Raw genomic sequence first — 17,750 nt, 5'->3', positions numbered from 1 at the left:
GCTAATGAACAAAGGCAATCTATTTATGTATGGTATATACAGTCTACAAAACTTAGTATAGTATATACAGATATAGAACATAGTGTTCATTAAGAAGTACACAGTCTTGGGGCACCTAGGTGGTTCAGTCAGTTGAGTGACTTTGGCCCAGGTCAATCTCATGGTTCGTGGCTTCAAGCCCCATGTTGGGCTCTGAGCTGACAGCTCAGATCCTGGAGCCTGCCTCAGATTCTCTGTTTCCCCCTCTCTCTGTCCCTCCCCTGCTCATGCTCTCTCTAAAATAAATGTTTAAAAAAAAAAAAAAAAAGTTCACAGTCTGTTAAGACAGTACAAATCTAGAAAAAGTAAGTAGGTACCATAATGGAAGTATCTGTAGGCAGTACAGAGTTATTAAATCTATCAAGGTTTACCTTAATGTGCAGCCACAGAATCTGTTAAAGAATGTTTCTTGATATAGGTGATACCTGAGCATATATAGGATGAGGAAAAGTTTGCTAGATCAAATTTGAATCCGGATCAGTCAAGTAGTAGGAACAGTATGGCTGACCAACTATGACCGGCATGGAGGCAGAAGGAGGGACGTGGAAGATTTTTCATGATTAATGACTTGGTGTTAGGCCCAATATAAGTAAATGGTCAGTTTTCTAAGTTAGGTAAAGATTAAATAATTGGGCTCTTTTCGTATGTTTTTTAGACATATGTTTTAATTTCATTTTCCTAGATGTTCAAGCCTGGGTATGATTAAGTGAAAATCTATTGACGCTTAGTCACCAGGTAATTTTATTTCACCATTCAGTGAAGAAGGAGAACTCAGTTCTAGGGTGATGTTGCAAATTGAAACTAGCAAGAAATGAGTAAGAACGATGGGGAACAGTAATTAAAGTCTTATTAATCAATCACCTTTGTTATAATTTGAGCAGAAATTGGTGTGTTGTCCTGTGTAGTGTCTAGAAAATGCTTTATTGAATGATCAAGAATTCGGCACTATTAATATCACCCTGTTGGAGCAGAGAGAAACTGACTGTGATGGGCATGAATATTCTGAATGGTCCAAGAGATGTGTACCTTATATACCTTTTTGCAGCAATAGGTCATTAAATCTATAGCCTAGAGAAAACATTTCTCACTTCCACAGAACTCTCTTTTCTGATTGTCTATTCACATGCTACATTGTAACTGATTGCTTAACTTCTTTGGAACCCTAAGATCAGGAAGGAGATGTCACATGAAAGGTGCGCATTTGTGCGCGTAAGTGTCCAGTACACTGGAAATACGTATCCTACCAGACTCAGCTTCTGCAGTACCTGTTGCAGGAAATCTTCACCTACCCCGGCCCCAGAGCAACTATAATTAGATAGCCTTTCTCCAAGCTCTTACAGCACTCCGTACTCTTATTTTAACACGTCTGTGTTATTCTGTTAAGATTTTTGACCTGGTAGTCTGTCTTCCTATGTAGGAGTCTCACTGAGGGCAGAAACAGTTTCTTGTATATTCTTAATATGTGCTTTACAAAATTCAAATGAATAAACGAAGGTTAATGCAAAGAGGAAGAAATTAACAAAGACCTGTGTGTTTTGCACTTAAACAGAGTCTTTCATTTTGGCTTTCTTTTAGTAAGCAATGGCATCAACCATTCTCCTCCTACCCTGAATGGTGCCCCATCACCACCACAGAGATTCAGCAATGGTCCTGCCTCTTCCACATCATCTGCACTAACAAATCAACAGTTGCCAGCCACTTGTGGTGCTCGGCAGCTCAGCAAGTTGAAACGCTTCCTTACCACACTGCAACAGTTTGGCAATGACATCTCACCTGAGATTGGGGAGAAGGTGCGGACTCTTGTTCTAGCACTGGTGGTAAGTACGGCATCACTGTCCACAGCTATCTGAGTACGTGGCTCAGAACCAAAGCCAGCAAACCTGGAGCAACATGGCAAAATATGCAGACTAGATTAGTTATTATATAACTCATATAAACCTGTGGAATTGTGGATTTCAATTATGGGTAACAATACTTATTAAGGAAACAAATCTATAATGTTTACCTTATTATTTCTTACTACGTTGATTTAATTCCAAGAAACAGCTTTGAATTCATCGTCAACTGAATTTCAACAGGCTACTGAGGTTCAACCAAGCTAACACAAGGTTTTGTTACTTAATATATTCAGTGCCTGGTGCATTGTTTCCAAACCTGAGAGAAAAGAAAAACAGGGAGTTTAAGTTTCAGGATAATAGTTTGTAAAATTATAAGTCTCGTGGTTTAAATAGTGTCAAAGGGATTACATTCTTCAGCTCTTCATGCAAATATAGTTTCTGTAGAATTTTCAAACCACACATAATTTTTCTTTGTACAAGGAGTATGGTGAACCCATGATGGTATAAGGCAGTAATTTCTGACATAGACAGCTGGGTGGGGTTTGCGTATCACTGTATATAAGGAAAGTACTGACAGTTCCCTATGTTTGTAAATTGAATTCTACAAGATTTACCTCTTGAAAAAGCACCTCATGGTTCTGCATGTTAGGCTCTACCTGTGTAAAAGTGAATCACGTTACTAAGCCTTAATGCTGTAGTTCTCAAAGTGTAATCAGGGACCCTTGAGATTCCCCCAGACCCTTCCTGGAACTTCTGAAGGCGAAAATTATTTTCATAATAATATTAAGATGTTCCTTGCATTTTCATTCTTACTCTCTAAGAAGCATACAATAGAATTTTCTCAAAGCTGCATGATGCAGGCTGTTGAAATGGATTAAATGCAGAAGCAGATAAGAGAGCCCAGTTGTCTTTTAATAACCCAGGTACCAAAAAGATTTGCAAAACTGTAATTACAGTGCCATTCTTCCTACTACATTTTTGGGGAAAATACTGTTATTTTGAAATGGGTTAATAATAAATGGTTTCCAAATTCTGAAGTTAATTATTAATATTGGGATTATTGATAGATGTAACCCACATAAATTAGAGGAGTCTGAGGCTAAAAAGTTGAATAACTTAACAGATTTCTCAGTCTAGTGTAGAAGAAACAACTTTCATACAAGGCAGAATGTGATAAATGACTTTTTCATCATTTCAGATTTAATCCCTTTTGCTTTTTAGAGCTGTTAGGTTGTTCTTTTTTTTTTTTTTTTTAAGGTTGTTCATTTTCATTGCTACATTATATAGTATTTTATTGTAGGAATACAATTTGTACTTTTTGCTCTTGATGGGCATTTGAGTTGTTTGCATTTTGAGGCATAGTCAAAGAACCTAATACAACCCCCAAGTTCTGAAATTTCTTAAAAGAATTCACAGGACTTGGCATATAGCTGTGCTCACAACTAAGATTTATTACAGAGGCATAAGGTTACACAGCTGGATCATAAAAGAAAGAGATACTGTTGGAATCTAGTGGAATCCATGTGCAGGCTTCCTTATGCTCTTCTCTTGTATAAATAGTCACACAGAGCTCACTCTTCCCCCAGCAGTGAAAATGTAGTGACATATGTGTGATGCTTTTGCCCAGGAAAGCCTATTCGAGACTCCATGCCCAAGGTTTTTACTTGAGTCTGGGTACATAGGCAGTCTTTGCCAGCACCTGCTGAAATTCCAAATTCCCAGAAGGAAAAATCAATGTTCAGCAGAAACCGCAATGTTTGCAAAAACACTGTCTAGGCACAGTGAGCCACCCTTATCAGTTAGAAAGGTTTTTTTATTTTTGTTTTTAGGGGAAAAATGTTTTTGGTCAAATTTTATGCTACTAGATCTAGAGTAATAAAATTGGGCTTTAAATGTCAAAATGAGTTTGAACATAATTGTAAGCAAAGCAAACATCAGAATGTCATACCAATTCTAGCAACAGATTTAGGCACAACTCTGTATATATATTTTTAAGTGTATTTATTTATTTTGAGAGAGAGAGAGCACAGGCAGGTGAGGGGCAGAGAGAGAGGGAGAGACAGAATCCCAAGTAGGCTCTGCACCATCTGTGCAGAGCCCGATGTGGGGCCCAAACTCTCAAACTGTGAGATCGTGACCTGGGCCGAGATCAAGAGTCGGATGCTTTACTGACTGAGTCACACAGGCGCCCCAGCTTTAAGTGGAGTCTAAGGTTGAAGAGAATTTCAAGAGTAAAAGAAAAAATGATAGCCCTCATTTGCAAAAAAAAAAAAAAGAAAGAAAGAAAGAAAGAAAGAAAAACAGAAAAGAAGTCCATTTTTTTTTAAACTTCGTGTTTTTTTTTGTTTTTTTTTTTTTTTTAATGTCTTATTTATTCTTAAGAGAGAGAGAGAGACAGAGCAGGAGCAGGTGAGTGGCAGAGCGAGGGAGGGACACAGAATCTGAAGTAGGCTCCAGGCTCTAAGTTGTCATCACAGAGCCCGATGTGGGGCTTGAACTCCTAGACTGTGAGATCATGACCTGAGCCGAAGTTGGACACTTAACCAACTGAGTCACCCAGGCACCCCGTCAAAATTTTTTTATAGCTGAAGAAGTATTTGTATGTACATGTAACCAATTGTGTCCTTTAAATGGCCATTCTCAGGTTAATTTTTTTTTTCCCAATGATAATTGTCAGTAGGTGGTAAAGATACACATAACAACCAACTTACCCAGTTTTAAGTGTATAATTCAATGATTTAAGTGTATTTTGTGCAACCATCACCACTATCCACCTCAGGAACTCTTTAAATCATGCAAAACTGAAACTTTGTGCCATTAAACAATAACTCCCCATCCCTTACTTACCCTTCAGTTCCTATCAACCACCAGTCTACTTGACTACTCTAGCTACCTCATATAAGTAGAATCATACAGTATTTGTCTTTCTATTGCTTATTTTGCCTAGTGTAATTATCCTCAAGGTTCATCCCTGTTATAGTATTTATCATATTTTTCTACTTTTTTTGGCTGAAAAGATTCCATTGCATGTATATACCACATTTTGCTTTCATCTTTTGATGAAATTGGTATTTCATCAGCAATTGGAATTGAAACTATGAATTTATTTGGAGAAGATGCAGAAAAAGAAGTGTTACTTGAATTTAACATCCATTATTTTATTTAATTTTTAAAATTTTTTAATGTTTATTTTTGAGAGAGACAGAGCGCGAGTGGCGGAGGGGCAGAGAGAGAGAAGGAGACACAGAATCCGAAGTAGGCTTCATCTTTTGCATTCATCTATTGATGTACACTGGGGTGTTTCTACCTTTTCGGTTAGGGAAAGTTTTATATCTTTATGGGAAACTGTTCATCAGCCAAATTCATAGGTGCCAGCCGATGGCCCAACCTTGTAAGTGCTCTTTAAGAAGGTTATCAGTTTTAAACCTGCTACATTGACTCTTTTCTGTATAGGAGCCATTGCAAATAATGTTGCTGTAAACCTTCTTTTACATGGTACACATGTGCAAGCATTGCACTGAACAGTGGAATTGGGATTTCATAAGGTATGCATATATACCAATTTAATATGTAAGGCCATTGGTTTTCCTACATATTATACTAATTTATACTCTGATATAATGGGAATTTTATTAAAATCCGTGTCCTGAATCAGTCTGTTCAGGCTGTTACAACAGAATACCAATGACTGGGTGATTTATAAACAACAGTCATTTATCTCACAGTTCTGGAAGCTGGTAAGTGGTGCCAGTAGATTTTGTATTCTGTGAGAGCCTACCTCCTTGTTCCTATATAGCTGTCTTCTCACTGTGTCTTCACAATGCCGAAGAGGCGAGGGAGATCTCTTGAGGTCTCTTTTACAAGGGCACTAATGCTGTTCCTAAGAGCTCTGCCTTCATGACCTCTAATCATCTCCCAAAGGCTCCACATCTAAATACCAACTCATTGGGAATTAGGTTTCAACATACGAATTCTGAGTGGCACAAAAATTCAGTCTATAGGAATTGGTATTGAAACTATGAATTTATTTGGAGAAGATGCAGAAAAAGAAGTGTTACTTGAATTTAACATCCATTATTTTATTTTATTTTTAAAAATTTTTTAATGTTTATTTTTGAGAGAGAGAGCGCGAGTGGCGGAGGGGCAGAGAGAGAGAAGGAGACACAGAATCCGAAGTAGGCTTCAGGCTCTGAGCTCTCAGCACAGACCCGACATGGGGCTCCAACCCACAGATGGGGAGATCATGACCTGACCAAAGTCAGACGCTTAACCTACTGAGTTACCCAAGCACCTCTCCATTCATTATTTAAAAAAAAAACACTTGGCAAAACAATTAGAGCAGGAACTTTCTTAATCTGATGATAGTTGTTATCTTACAAAAAACCTACAGCAAGCCTCATGCTTGCCAAATTTTGAATGCTTTCCCTCTAATACTAGGAATCAGATGAGAATGTCTTTTCTAAAAAACAAAAGAATGTTTCTTCTATTCAGCGTGATCCTGAACATTCTAACCTAGCAAATAAGATATCAAGATTGGTGAGAGATCAATAAAACTGTCACTGGGGCGCCTGGGTGGCTCAGTCGGTTAAGTGACATTTGGTTTCAGCTCAGATTATGATCTCGCAGTTTGTGCGAGGGAGCCCCATGTCAGGCTCTGCACTGACAGCATTGAGTCTCCCTGGGATCCTCTGTCTCCCTCTCTCTATGCCCCTCCTCTGTTCACACTCTCGTAAAAACTTAAAAAATAAAAGAAAGTAAATTCTTTAAAAAAAAGGATTGATGTGAAATGAGATAAGCTTCAAATACTTTAATTTAACATCGTTTAATTTGATATACTCTTTTCTGTAAAAAGAAATATTTTTAATTTTTACCGAATATTAGTGTGATATATTTGGAAAATCCAACATAATTTCATATCCAGAAATAAGTGCTGTTGTACTTGTCTTTTTAGGCACTTAAGATACTATATAAGTGTGTGTGTGTAATTTCCATAAATGGCTTATAGGAAAGCATGCTGCTCTTTTTCTGGTTTTTCATTTCACAGTATATTGTAAACACCTTTCCTTATTCATGCATATAGTCTTTCCTGTTCCCTTAGTGTTCTGATGTATGGCTGTACCATCATTCCTTTTTTTTTTTTTTTTTTTTAATTAATTAATTAATTTTTCCTCCTCTAAAAAAAATTTTTTTTTAATTTTATTTTTGAGAGAGAGAGAGAGAGAGAGAGAGAGAGAGAGAGAAACAGTGTGAGCAGGGGAGGGACAGAGAGAGGGAGTCACAGAATCCGAAGCAGGCTCCAGGCTCCGAGCTGTCAGCACAGAGCCCAACGCGGGGCTTGTACTCAAAAACTGTGAGATCATTACCTGAGCCGAAGTCAGATACTTAACTGACTGAGCCACCCAGGCGCCCCATGTACCATCATTCTTTTTGAATATTTGAATGTTTATGTATTTATTTATTTTTTTGAGAGAGAGAGAGAGGCAGGTGTGAGTGTGGGAGGGCAGAGAGAGAGGGAGCCCAGAATCCAAAGCAGACTCCGGCTCTGAGCTGTCAGCAGGGAGCCCCATGTGGGGCTTAAACTCATGAGCCATGAGATCATGACCTGAGCTGAAGTCGGATACTTAACTGACTGAGCCACCCAGGTGCCCCTTTTGTACCATCATTTTTAATGCAACTTCCTGGTAGTGGACCATAATGTTTTCTGTTCCTTATTGTCAAGAAGCAGTATTGTGTTGATAAACAATCTGTATGGTACTTGTTACAGCTTTGAACCATTGATGATTTTATAAAATAAAATCCCTAGAAGTGGTACTTGTTCTCTCAGGGAAGCAAGAATAATGCCCAGTTTTGTTCTTTAACTTGGTATTATACTATGTTTTAGGGAATTGAATAAAAATATTTTGTGAACTTTGAGGAAAATATTTTTATTTGTACATTCACCTGAGCAGAGGAGCTAAGAACCCTATTTAAAGGTAGACTTTTGAAAAAATACATGGGAAGTGCTAAGAACCTTACGGGAAATAACTACAACCTTCCCAGTGGGCGTGTGCCTGTTTCCAGGTCTCTCATATGCAGGCAGACCACTTGAAGGTAGAAGGCACTGATTGTTTTGCCTTGTTTTTTTTTCGTTTGTTTTTAAATTTCTTTAGAATATTTAGGGAACTGATGCTAGGAGGAGGGCACGATCTATGAAGAAGTGAACTTCAGAAGTTGATATCCTGGACTCATTCAGGATTGTTCCATCTGGGAATGTTGTAGGTTTGGTTTCCGGTACCCAAGGTGGTTTGCCATGAGCTCCTTGATTCGAGAGGCCTGAGTGCCTTCTTCACAAATGCTGAGGAAAGCAGTAGCTGAGTACAGAGGACAGTTTAGGTTTAGGGTATTAAAGAAAAGAAAATCAATGAGGCCACACTTTATTCATAAAGGAAACAATTTGTTTAACCTTTGAGAGGGATCTGAGTTTACAGTGGTGTTGTTGGGATTATCCTTTTCCTTGATTTAAAAAGAGTTAGCACTATTAGATTTGTATTGGGGAGACAGTATCCAGTTTTAGAAATTGACAGTGTTATTTGTCTTTTCAGAACTCAACAGTAACAATTGAAGAATTCCATTGCAAGCTCCAAGAGGCTACAAACTTTCCTCTTCGTCCTTTTGTGATTCCATTCCTCAAGGTAATTCTTATAATTACTGAATGTAATTTATCTTCAGCATTTCCTCAAATTTTCCTGCTGCTGATCCCTGTTCTGTGATCTAAGCCAGGGTAGCTTGCCACACATTTTCATATCTTTCTTTTATTTGAGTCTGCTAAGAGGAATGGGAGTGTGGTCTGCAGATATGCCTTATTCACACTTGGTAGGATGGGAATTACAGAAGCCTTGAGTTTTGGTCCATATGCAGATACTGCTGATAACACATAATAGCAGGTGGGGAGCAGGAGGTGAGTGGGCCGAAGGTGAGTGTGTGGATGGTTTGGAGGCTGGGCTTTTAGCAGAGAAAGTAACTGAACATTAAATCTTTTGTTTGTGGCCAGTGGGGAAAGTGTGTGTGTTTTCTGAGAAGGCTGTCAGAGAAAGGAGAGGCCTTGCACTTCCCACTTATCCTAAGAACAGAAGAACATACAGAAAGACAATGTTGCTGTCTCCCCAACCCCAGTTAGTCTAGCTTCTGATTAGGTCCTCTGGAATTAATGTTCCCTAGAACATAACTTTTGGGAGACGTTGTTCAGAATTGTACTTACGTGAGAAGTAAGGCAGTATTAAATTTATATGTAATATGCCCTTTAAAAAAAGTGTTTTATTTCAAAATAATTTCATACTCCTAGAAAAGTTGCAATATGGTACAATAAACTTCCTGTATACTGTACCACCGTCTCTTTAGTCACATTCTCTACATGTTACTATTTTATCACATCTCTATTATTATTTTGTCTTGTAATTATTTTTTTCCCTCATATATTTGAGGGGTGCCTGGCTGGTTCAGTCGATAGAACATATATATGACTCTTTATCTCAGGTGTGCAAGTTGGAGCCCCCACATTGGATATAGAGATTACTTAAAAAATAAAATCTTTTGGGGCACCTGGGTGGCTCAGTCAGTCGAGCATCTGACTTCGGCTCAGATCATGATCTCAAGGCTTGTGAGTTCGAGCCCCACGTTGGGCTCTGTGCTGACAGCTCAGAGCCTGTGGCGTACTTCAGATTCTGTCTCTTTTTGTGCCCCTCCCCTGCTCACTCACTCTCTCTCTCTCTCTCTCTCAAATGTAAATAAACATTAAAAATATTAAAAAATAAATAAAATTTTAAAAAAAAGAAATATTTAAGAATAAGCTGCAGACATGATACATCTCAATACTTTTTAGTATAATTAACAAATCAAGAAATTAACATTGATAATGCACTATTATCCACAGCCCTTATTCATGTTTCACCAAATGTCCCACTAATGTCTCTTACAGTGAAAGAAAAGCTTTTTTGTGTGGTCCTATACCTGATACAGGATCACATCTTGCATTTCGTTGTCATGTTTCTCTAGTCCACTTTAATCTGAAATAGCTTCTCAGACTTTTATGACTTTGACAGTTTGAAGAGTTCAGGATAGTTATTTTATGGAAGGTACTTCACTTTGAATTTTTCTGAAGCTTCCTCATGATGAGGAATGGGTTATACATCTTAGGCAGCAAGAGCAGGTTAAGTGGTATCACTGCATTCTCTTTGTAGACGTAGATGTTAATCTGTCTTCTAATTGGTGATGTTGACTTTGATCACTTGGTGAAGGCAGTGTCTATCTACCATGCTTTCCCATGGTAAAGTTACTGCCTTTTCCCTTTTATACAATAATTTTTAAAAACAACAAACAGCAACAAAACAGGTAACATTCTGACTAGTACCAATAAAAGATGAACCTGTGTCAAAGATTTTCTTTAACTCATTAATGAAGGAATCAATAACATGTTACAACCAGTTCAGGGGAGAATCCAAAGAACAGACACATTTATATAGGTCAGGATTATTGATATGAATGTGCAACCAGAAGTAAAATTGGCTTCTATAGAGAGCACAAGGGAAGTCATTTGAACCTCTATTGGACATAATTTTATTCATGTCCATAGATAGTAATTATTTTGCATTGGTATCATTTATCTATAACTTGCCAAAGTATAAAGTAGCTCCCCAGCAGTGAAAGACTAGGGTCAAATACCAGGGTGTTCTAGACCAAGCATAGTTTGGAAATCTGTGACCCCCAGACCAGCTCACCAAATGGTTTCATACAGCCCTAGAGAGAAGAATTTGTTTGTTTGTCTGTTTGTTTTTATACTCTACACCCATGTGGGGTTCAAACTCATCACCTTGAGATCAAGAGTTGAATGCTCTACTGACTGAGCCATCCAGGTGCCCCAAGAAGAATAATTTTTACAGGTGCACGTTTATAATCGATTTGTAATAGGGAACACAGACTCTGAGCCCCAGTTAAGCTAAATGTTATCCTCAATCCAGCCCCCCAACAAAATGCATTCCATTCTTTGCATTAGTAGGAGACTGATACTACAAAAAATTATACTCCGTTTGTTATTGGACCTTTTTTATACACTGTTTGAGACCCACATGATATCTTCACTTTTGCATCTTGACTCACAAAGTCTAATACACCCGGCCAAATAAATATGCCCCTTTTACCTGTATTTCTGCCTTCACTTCCTAAAAAAAAAATAATAGCATCAGAGAGATGGGTCAACTTATTGAGGTATTGTTACCAGTTTTTTAAATCTTTTAAAATGAGAGTAGAGCAAACAAATAGGAAAATGCTTAGGTGTCAGGGGCCCAATGCTATCTGTTTAGATAGCATTGAAGCTTTGCCTCAGTCTGTGGTGCCTTTGTAGCCCCGAAACAGCTGTGCTGCTTCTATCTTGGTCTCTTTGCTGTATGTCAGAGCCAACAGACAATTATTTCCCCTAAGACTCCGGAACCAAGATTTGTGAAATTTGTGTTAATAGGAAATAATTAGCATTAAAAAAAAAAATTCATCAAAGGGCACATGTCACAGATGTAAAAGATATTTTACACAGTATTTTTTTCAGTTAAGATTTTTTTTTTTAGCAGTTGTTATAAGATGGAGGCTATAGAACAGACTTAAAAAGTATTTTATATTGTCACATTCCCTATTCTTAACTCTGTTGTTTTGGAGAACAGCATGAGATAGGTCGTTATGGCAGTTTTTTGGCTAACGTTTGGGTTTTCTCAATTTATTTCTGCTTTAAGAGAGTCACTAATTATGGTGCCTGCTAAATTAACCCTTGGTAAAGGGGTGACTACTCACATCTATTAAAACTCTCCATTTACTTGTTCATCTGTTTCCCTTGAGATAAAGACATCTTTTATGTGCTCAGTCTGAATTGTTCTTAAATTTGGGAAGAAAAGTATAATTCTTTATTTTCTTTTAATAAAAGGAATATAGGAAAAGTACATTTTACATATGAAGTTTAGAGATATATAGGGTTTGTTTTATGATTCGTCCCCATTAAAGATTTCTAATTTTGAGAAGGAAATATAATAAGTACATAGTTAATTATCCTTTTACGAAGTAAGGAAAAAGAGACCCCTGGGTGGCTCAGTCAGTTGGGCGTCTGACTTCAGCCCAGGTCATGATCTCACGGTTCGTGAGATCCAGCCCTGCATCGGGTCACTGCTGTCGGTGTAGAACCCACTTTGGATCCTGTATCTCTCCTCTCTCTCTCTCTCTCTCTCTCTCTCTCTCTCTCTCTCTTCCCCCACTCCCCCCCTCTCTCTCTCCTCCTCCCCTGGTTGTGCTCTCTCAAAAATAAATAAAAATTAAAAAATAATAATAATAAGGAAATAGATCCAGCTGGGGTGCCACAATAAGAAATCGATTTTGCCCCTGGGTTACCTGTGTGTCATCTGAGCTTAGTCTAAAGCTTGTTGCTATCATTTACATCACTCCTGATACTTTCTTCGAAACCCCATGTTCTACCAAGCCAAAGTAATTACCACTTCCAGAATTCCATGACAGCTGTCATAGAGAACACGAAAAAAAAATGTTGAGCAGTCCTGTCAGAGACGAGTTGGAATTTGACAGAGAGAATCCATGACTTACTGATAATCATAGAGGAAAGAGTGAATTTCTTCTACCCCTGTGTAGATGGTACTAATTCTCTAACTGGCCAAAGTCTTGAAAAATGTATAAATTAAAAAAAAAGATTTTTTTTTTTTTTTTTTTTTTTTTTAGTTTTAAGTAGACTCCACACCCAGCTTGGGGTTTGAACTCACAACCATGATATCAAAAGTCATATGCTCTACCCACTGAGCCAGACAGATACCCCCAAAAATGTATAAAGTTTTAACTTCTTACGTTCAACACCTTCACTGAGCTTTGACTCTACACTAGGCCACAAAGGTAAATAAAGCACAGGCTTCCCGTTGAGGGGATTTACACCTTGTGGGGGCAAGAGACAAGGTAGCCAGTAATTCAAGTTCAGTATTTTAGATGTCACTTTACTCTTAGAGAGGCATATAAAAATCAGGCTGATGAGAAGGGCTTTTGTCTTGTGTCGTCATGTTTGTGAAAGTCTTTTGAGGTGCTGAGCTCTGTTGTGTGGGGCCCAACACCTAGAAAACTGCCTTCCAGCCCCTGCCTCTTTTTTTCAAGGCCAATCTGCCCCTGCTGCAGCGAGAACTGCTGCACTGTGCTCGAGCCGCCAAGCAGACCCCGTCCCAATACCTGGCTCAACACGAACACCTTCTGCTCAACACAAGTATTGCGTCACCTGCTGACTCTTCTGAGCTTCTCATGGAAGTGCATGGAAACGGAAAGAGGCCCAGTCCGGAGAGGTGAGCAGAGAAGTGCTTTGTTGTCCTTGCTTTTCTGGAATTACTCTAAGCTTCCTCTTTGCTTGTGAAAGAAAGAGAATTTAATTACTGTGGTTATACATAGGTATGGACTCAGAATTTCTAAGGTTGGCTTTGCGCTGTCCCAATATCAGAGACCAGAATGTTTCTCAAATCTATAGGTGTGGCTCCCAGATACAAATATTTTTCAGAAATTCTTCAGATGACTCTGTATACCCCCTGGTGAGAGATTCTGCTCTAGGGCATTCTATGGGTGCACTGCTCCAGAACCATCAGAAATAGAATTTGTCCAAAGCATTTTTTCTGATGTGTGAAGTCTAATAATAAGTATAACAATTACTAATTGTTACTTGGTAATGAGTCACCTTTACTTTGAAGATTGAAATTGTGTTAATTTATTCTGGAAATTTCAGTATGAGTGAAAGTATTAGTCAAGGAAGCAATATTTTAACCGTGTTGAAAAATTTGTTTTCTGCCTGGCCTCTGGAGACATTTCGGTTCATGCCTCACGCCAGACCTTTCCTTATCATCTTCCTGTTTGGGAAAGTACATAGCACAATACATAACACAGAGTAGGTACTCAGGACATGTTTGTATGAACACTTGTGTATGGGCTAAGATATGTACTTCCGGTTCTTCTAAAGGAGGGAAGAGAGCGGTTTTGAAAGAGATACAATTCCTCCCGAGCCTCCTGCCAAGAGAGTGTGCACCATCAGCCCTGCTCCCCGGCACAGTCCTGCCCTCACTGTGCCCCTCATGAATCCTGGGGGCCAGTTCCATCCTACTCCTCCACCTCTTCAGCACTACACGTTGGAAGATATTGCAACTTCACACCTGTATCGTGAGCCCAATAAGATGCTAGAACATCGAGAAGTTCGTGATAGACACCACAATCTTAGTAAGTGACATGAGCAGCATGGTAATGGTTGAAATTCAGATTGAATCTTTGCGTTACTTTCCTACTCAGTTATAAAGCAAAAGAATACAATCATCGCTTTTTTCCACTGATAGATAAAACAATATTATACATAAAAAGGAATGTTAGAGTTGTATTTATTTCATTTGAAATTGATCTCCCTTCATACTTTGTTACTGTTATTCTTATAGAAGTGGGACTCGGTAAATTTTAGGAAATACACAGTGAAATATTTAAGGATAAGGAGATACCACTTTTTCTTAAATGGTGTAGAAAACTAGAGAATGATGAAACAAATCAACTAAAATATTAACATTTTGGAAACTGGGTGAAAGATATATGAGAATTATTTTACTATTCTTGCAGTGTTTCTCTAAGTCTGGATTTATTTCAGAGTAAAGTGTTCTTATTATCTTTTTTAACTTACATTTTGAGAGAGAGAGTGCAAGCGGGGGAGAGACAGAGAGAGAATCATAAGCAGGCTCCACCCTGTCAGCCCAGAGCCTGACATGGGGCTCCATCCCACAAGCCATGAGATCATGACCTGAGCCAAAGTCGGACGCTTAACCTACTGAGTGTAGCTTTTTGTTGGTTTTATGTCATTTTGTGGGTTCCACACTCCCTTGTGAATCGTTGCCCTGGTAGAGTGCTCATAGGTGGTATGGATGTGTTCTGTATTTACTTGGTGGAATTCTGTATATTATATTCTTCCTTCTATCTTCACATCTAATCTCTAATTTCTACTAGGTCTAAATGGAGGCTATCAAGATGAGTTGGTAGACCACCGTTTGACAGAAAGGGAATGGGCTGATGAATGGAAACATCTTGATCATGTAAGGATCTTACAGTGTATAATCTTCCTATTACATTTAATTCTTATTACCAATAATAATAATAGAGTATATATGCCTGAAGTGAATTTAACCAGAGCCACAGTGTCTTTGCCATAAAAACTTGATTTATCAGGGCACCTGGTTGACTCAGTCAGTATAATGTTCCACTCTTGATCTCAGGGTCATGAGTTCAAGCCCTTCAAGCCCCATGTTGGACCTAGAACTTACTTAAAAAACAATAATAAAATAAAATTGAAAACTTGTTTTATCTACTACTCCCCTAGCTAAAGAGCTAAGAGTAACTCTCAAATCTTTTTGGTGGGTTAATCACTTCAGGATATAACCAAGTTAAGTCATAGAGTATAAGGGTTAAAAGCAGAAGTTTGGGAGTTCAGGTCTCAGCTTTGCTACTTCCTACTTTGTATGATGGATGAGTTGTTTTACCATTTCTAGCCTTAATTTCTGTATCTTAAAAAACAAAGAATACTGTTGTTGTTGTTGTTGTTTAATGTTTATTTGTTTTGAGAGAGAGAGAGATTCCCAAGCAGGCTCCACACTGTCAGCGCAGAGCCCGATGCAGGGTTCCATCCCACGATCCATGAGATCATGACCTCAGCTGAAATCGAGAGTCAGACGTTCAACCAACTGAGTCACCCAGGCACCTCAAGAATACTGTATTATTTGAATTCATAGGGTTGTTCTAATATGTAAGGTGCTTACATAGGATCTAATATATAGGAAATGCTAAATAAATGGTGCTTCTCTAAAAACAAATGAGAATTCGTGTCCTAAAAGGGAAGAAAAGATGTACCTGCTTGAAATATACATACAATAGTTTTTCCTACTTGAGTGAAATTGTCTCTGAATATTATTTCTCTGATTGCATTCTTAGGCAAATCTCCAGCTTATCAGATAACCTGATGTGTTTAGGCAGAGATATAATGTGGTTTCACCATACATAGTGTTTAAAGGACTGTATTATGGTGAGATTCTGGCTGAGATTCAACCTGGAAGAATCCAAAAAGGATTATTTTGTTGTTTTTTTTTAATTTGTTTTTAATGTTTATTTATTTTTGAGACAGAGACAGAGCATGAACGGGGGAGGGTCAGAGAGAGGGAGACACAGAATCTGAAACAGGCTCCAGGCTCTGAGCTATCAGTACAGAGCCCGATGCGGGGCTCGAACTCACAGACCACGAGATCACGACCTGAGCCGGAGTCAGACGCTTAACCGACTGAGCCACCCAGGCGCCCCAGAAAGGATTATTTTGAAATCCAAAAAAAATTATTTGCGTCTACATATTTAGAAAGAAGTTGTTAAGAATGGCTTTCATGTGTTGACTTGATATTGCTGATCTATAAGATACTTAAACCTTCCTTCTTTACATTTTACCTATCCTTAAATTTCAGTATTGGTTGTTTCAAAGTCCTAATCTTATCTCTGACTTCCTCTCTGGCTTAGGCTCTGAACTGCATTATGGAAATGGTAGAGAAGACAAGGCGCTCCATGGCAGTCCTGCGGCGCTGTCAGGAATCTGATCGTGAAGAACTCAATTACTGGAAAAGACGATATAACGAAAACACAGAGATGAGGAAGACAGGGAGCGAGTTGGTCTCTAGGCAGCACAGTCCTGGGAGTGCAGATTCTCTCAGCAATGGTAAGGGGAGGGTCTCACCTAAGATGGCAGAAAGACGGTGCTAGATGGTGGAGTTAGAAAGACTCAGGTGATTGTGAAGAGAATGATAAAATATGTCAAGGACTCAGTACCTGGAATGTTCAAGAAATACTGTCTTTCACATGGATAATGGGAATATTTGTCATTTTGTTCTGTTTTTAACTCCCTCTATATGTGCTGGGTGGTGATCAAAGAGTGGTTGTTAAAGTCAGCCTCGTTGAGTGTCCCAGGTACTCACATACATCACATTTACTCCTCAACGGTAGCCCTGAAAATCTAAAAATGTTTACCTCACCTTCCCTCCTCTGTTTCCCACTCCCCATCCAGGAAGACACCATTTATCAACCTCTGTCTGGAGGCCTTTAGAAAAGTTTTACCATACCTTTACTATACCAAGCTGGGTTAGCCCATCTTGTCTTTTCTCAACCTGAAGCAGCAGAGGTAAGAACAACTGTTCTGTCAGTCCAGGGTACATCCAGGACACCACAGCCGTTTCCCCAAAAATGTTCCATCACAATCATCTAGTAACTGAAAAAGTGCCCTATCCAAAGACACAGACAAACGAGGGGCTATCTGTGATCAGACTTTCCCCCAACTACCCACTTCAAGCTCCCTCTTCTTATCACGGAAAATGAATCACTTATCATGACAGACCTAGCATGTTCCACAGAAGACAGCTGTTAGTCTAAAAAAGGCTTCAAGGGGCTCCTGGATGGCTCAGTCGGTTTAAGCATCTGACTCTTGGTTTCAGCTCAGGTCATAATCTCAGTTTGTGGGTTCGAGCCCCGCATCTGGCTCTGCACTGACAGCATGGAGCCTGCTTAGGATTCTCTCCCTCTCTCTCTGCACCTCCCCTGCTCACTCCCTCTCTCTCTCTCTCTCTCTCTCTCTCTCTCTCAGAATAAATACATAAACATTTTTTAAATAATAAATACAAAAGACTTGAGCAAAAATGGGGCAAAGACATTGGTAACCAAAGGATCCCACTCCCACCGAGATGACTCTTAGGGCAACCATTGATTAGCAATGTTGTGTGGAATATCACAGCAAGACATCAAAGAATACTTGTAGCTACACTGTGATTACTT

At 38.8% G+C, this 17,750-nt stretch overlaps 1 protein-coding gene across 3 annotated transcripts in view; it reads left to right on the top strand.

The window, feature by feature from the left end:
- The window catches only part of CBFA2T2 (CBFA2/RUNX1 partner transcriptional co-repressor 2), a 142,392-nt gene that overhangs the window by 103,359 nt on the left and 21,283 nt on the right, over positions 1-17,750 (top strand). For all 3 annotated transcript variants that reach the window (XM_043602571.1, XM_043602570.1, XM_043602572.1), the window contains exons 3-8: positions 1,615-1,856; positions 8,459-8,548; positions 13,038-13,219; positions 13,882-14,135; positions 14,901-14,986; positions 16,449-16,644. In XM_043602571.1, the coding sequence (XP_043458506.1) occupies positions 1,615-1,856; positions 8,459-8,548; positions 13,038-13,219; positions 13,882-14,135; positions 14,901-14,986; positions 16,449-16,644 (1,050 nt within the window). The remainder of the gene's footprint in view (positions 1-1,614; positions 1,857-8,458; positions 8,549-13,037; positions 13,220-13,881; positions 14,136-14,900; positions 14,987-16,448; positions 16,645-17,750) is intronic.

Source organism: Prionailurus bengalensis, chromosome A3 (genome assembly GCF_016509475.1).
Source record: "Prionailurus bengalensis isolate Pbe53 chromosome A3, Fcat_Pben_1.1_paternal_pri, whole genome shotgun sequence".
Lineage (NCBI taxonomy): Eukaryota > Metazoa > Chordata > Mammalia > Carnivora > Felidae > Prionailurus > Prionailurus bengalensis.
This window is presented reverse-complemented; position numbering and strand designations above follow the sequence as displayed.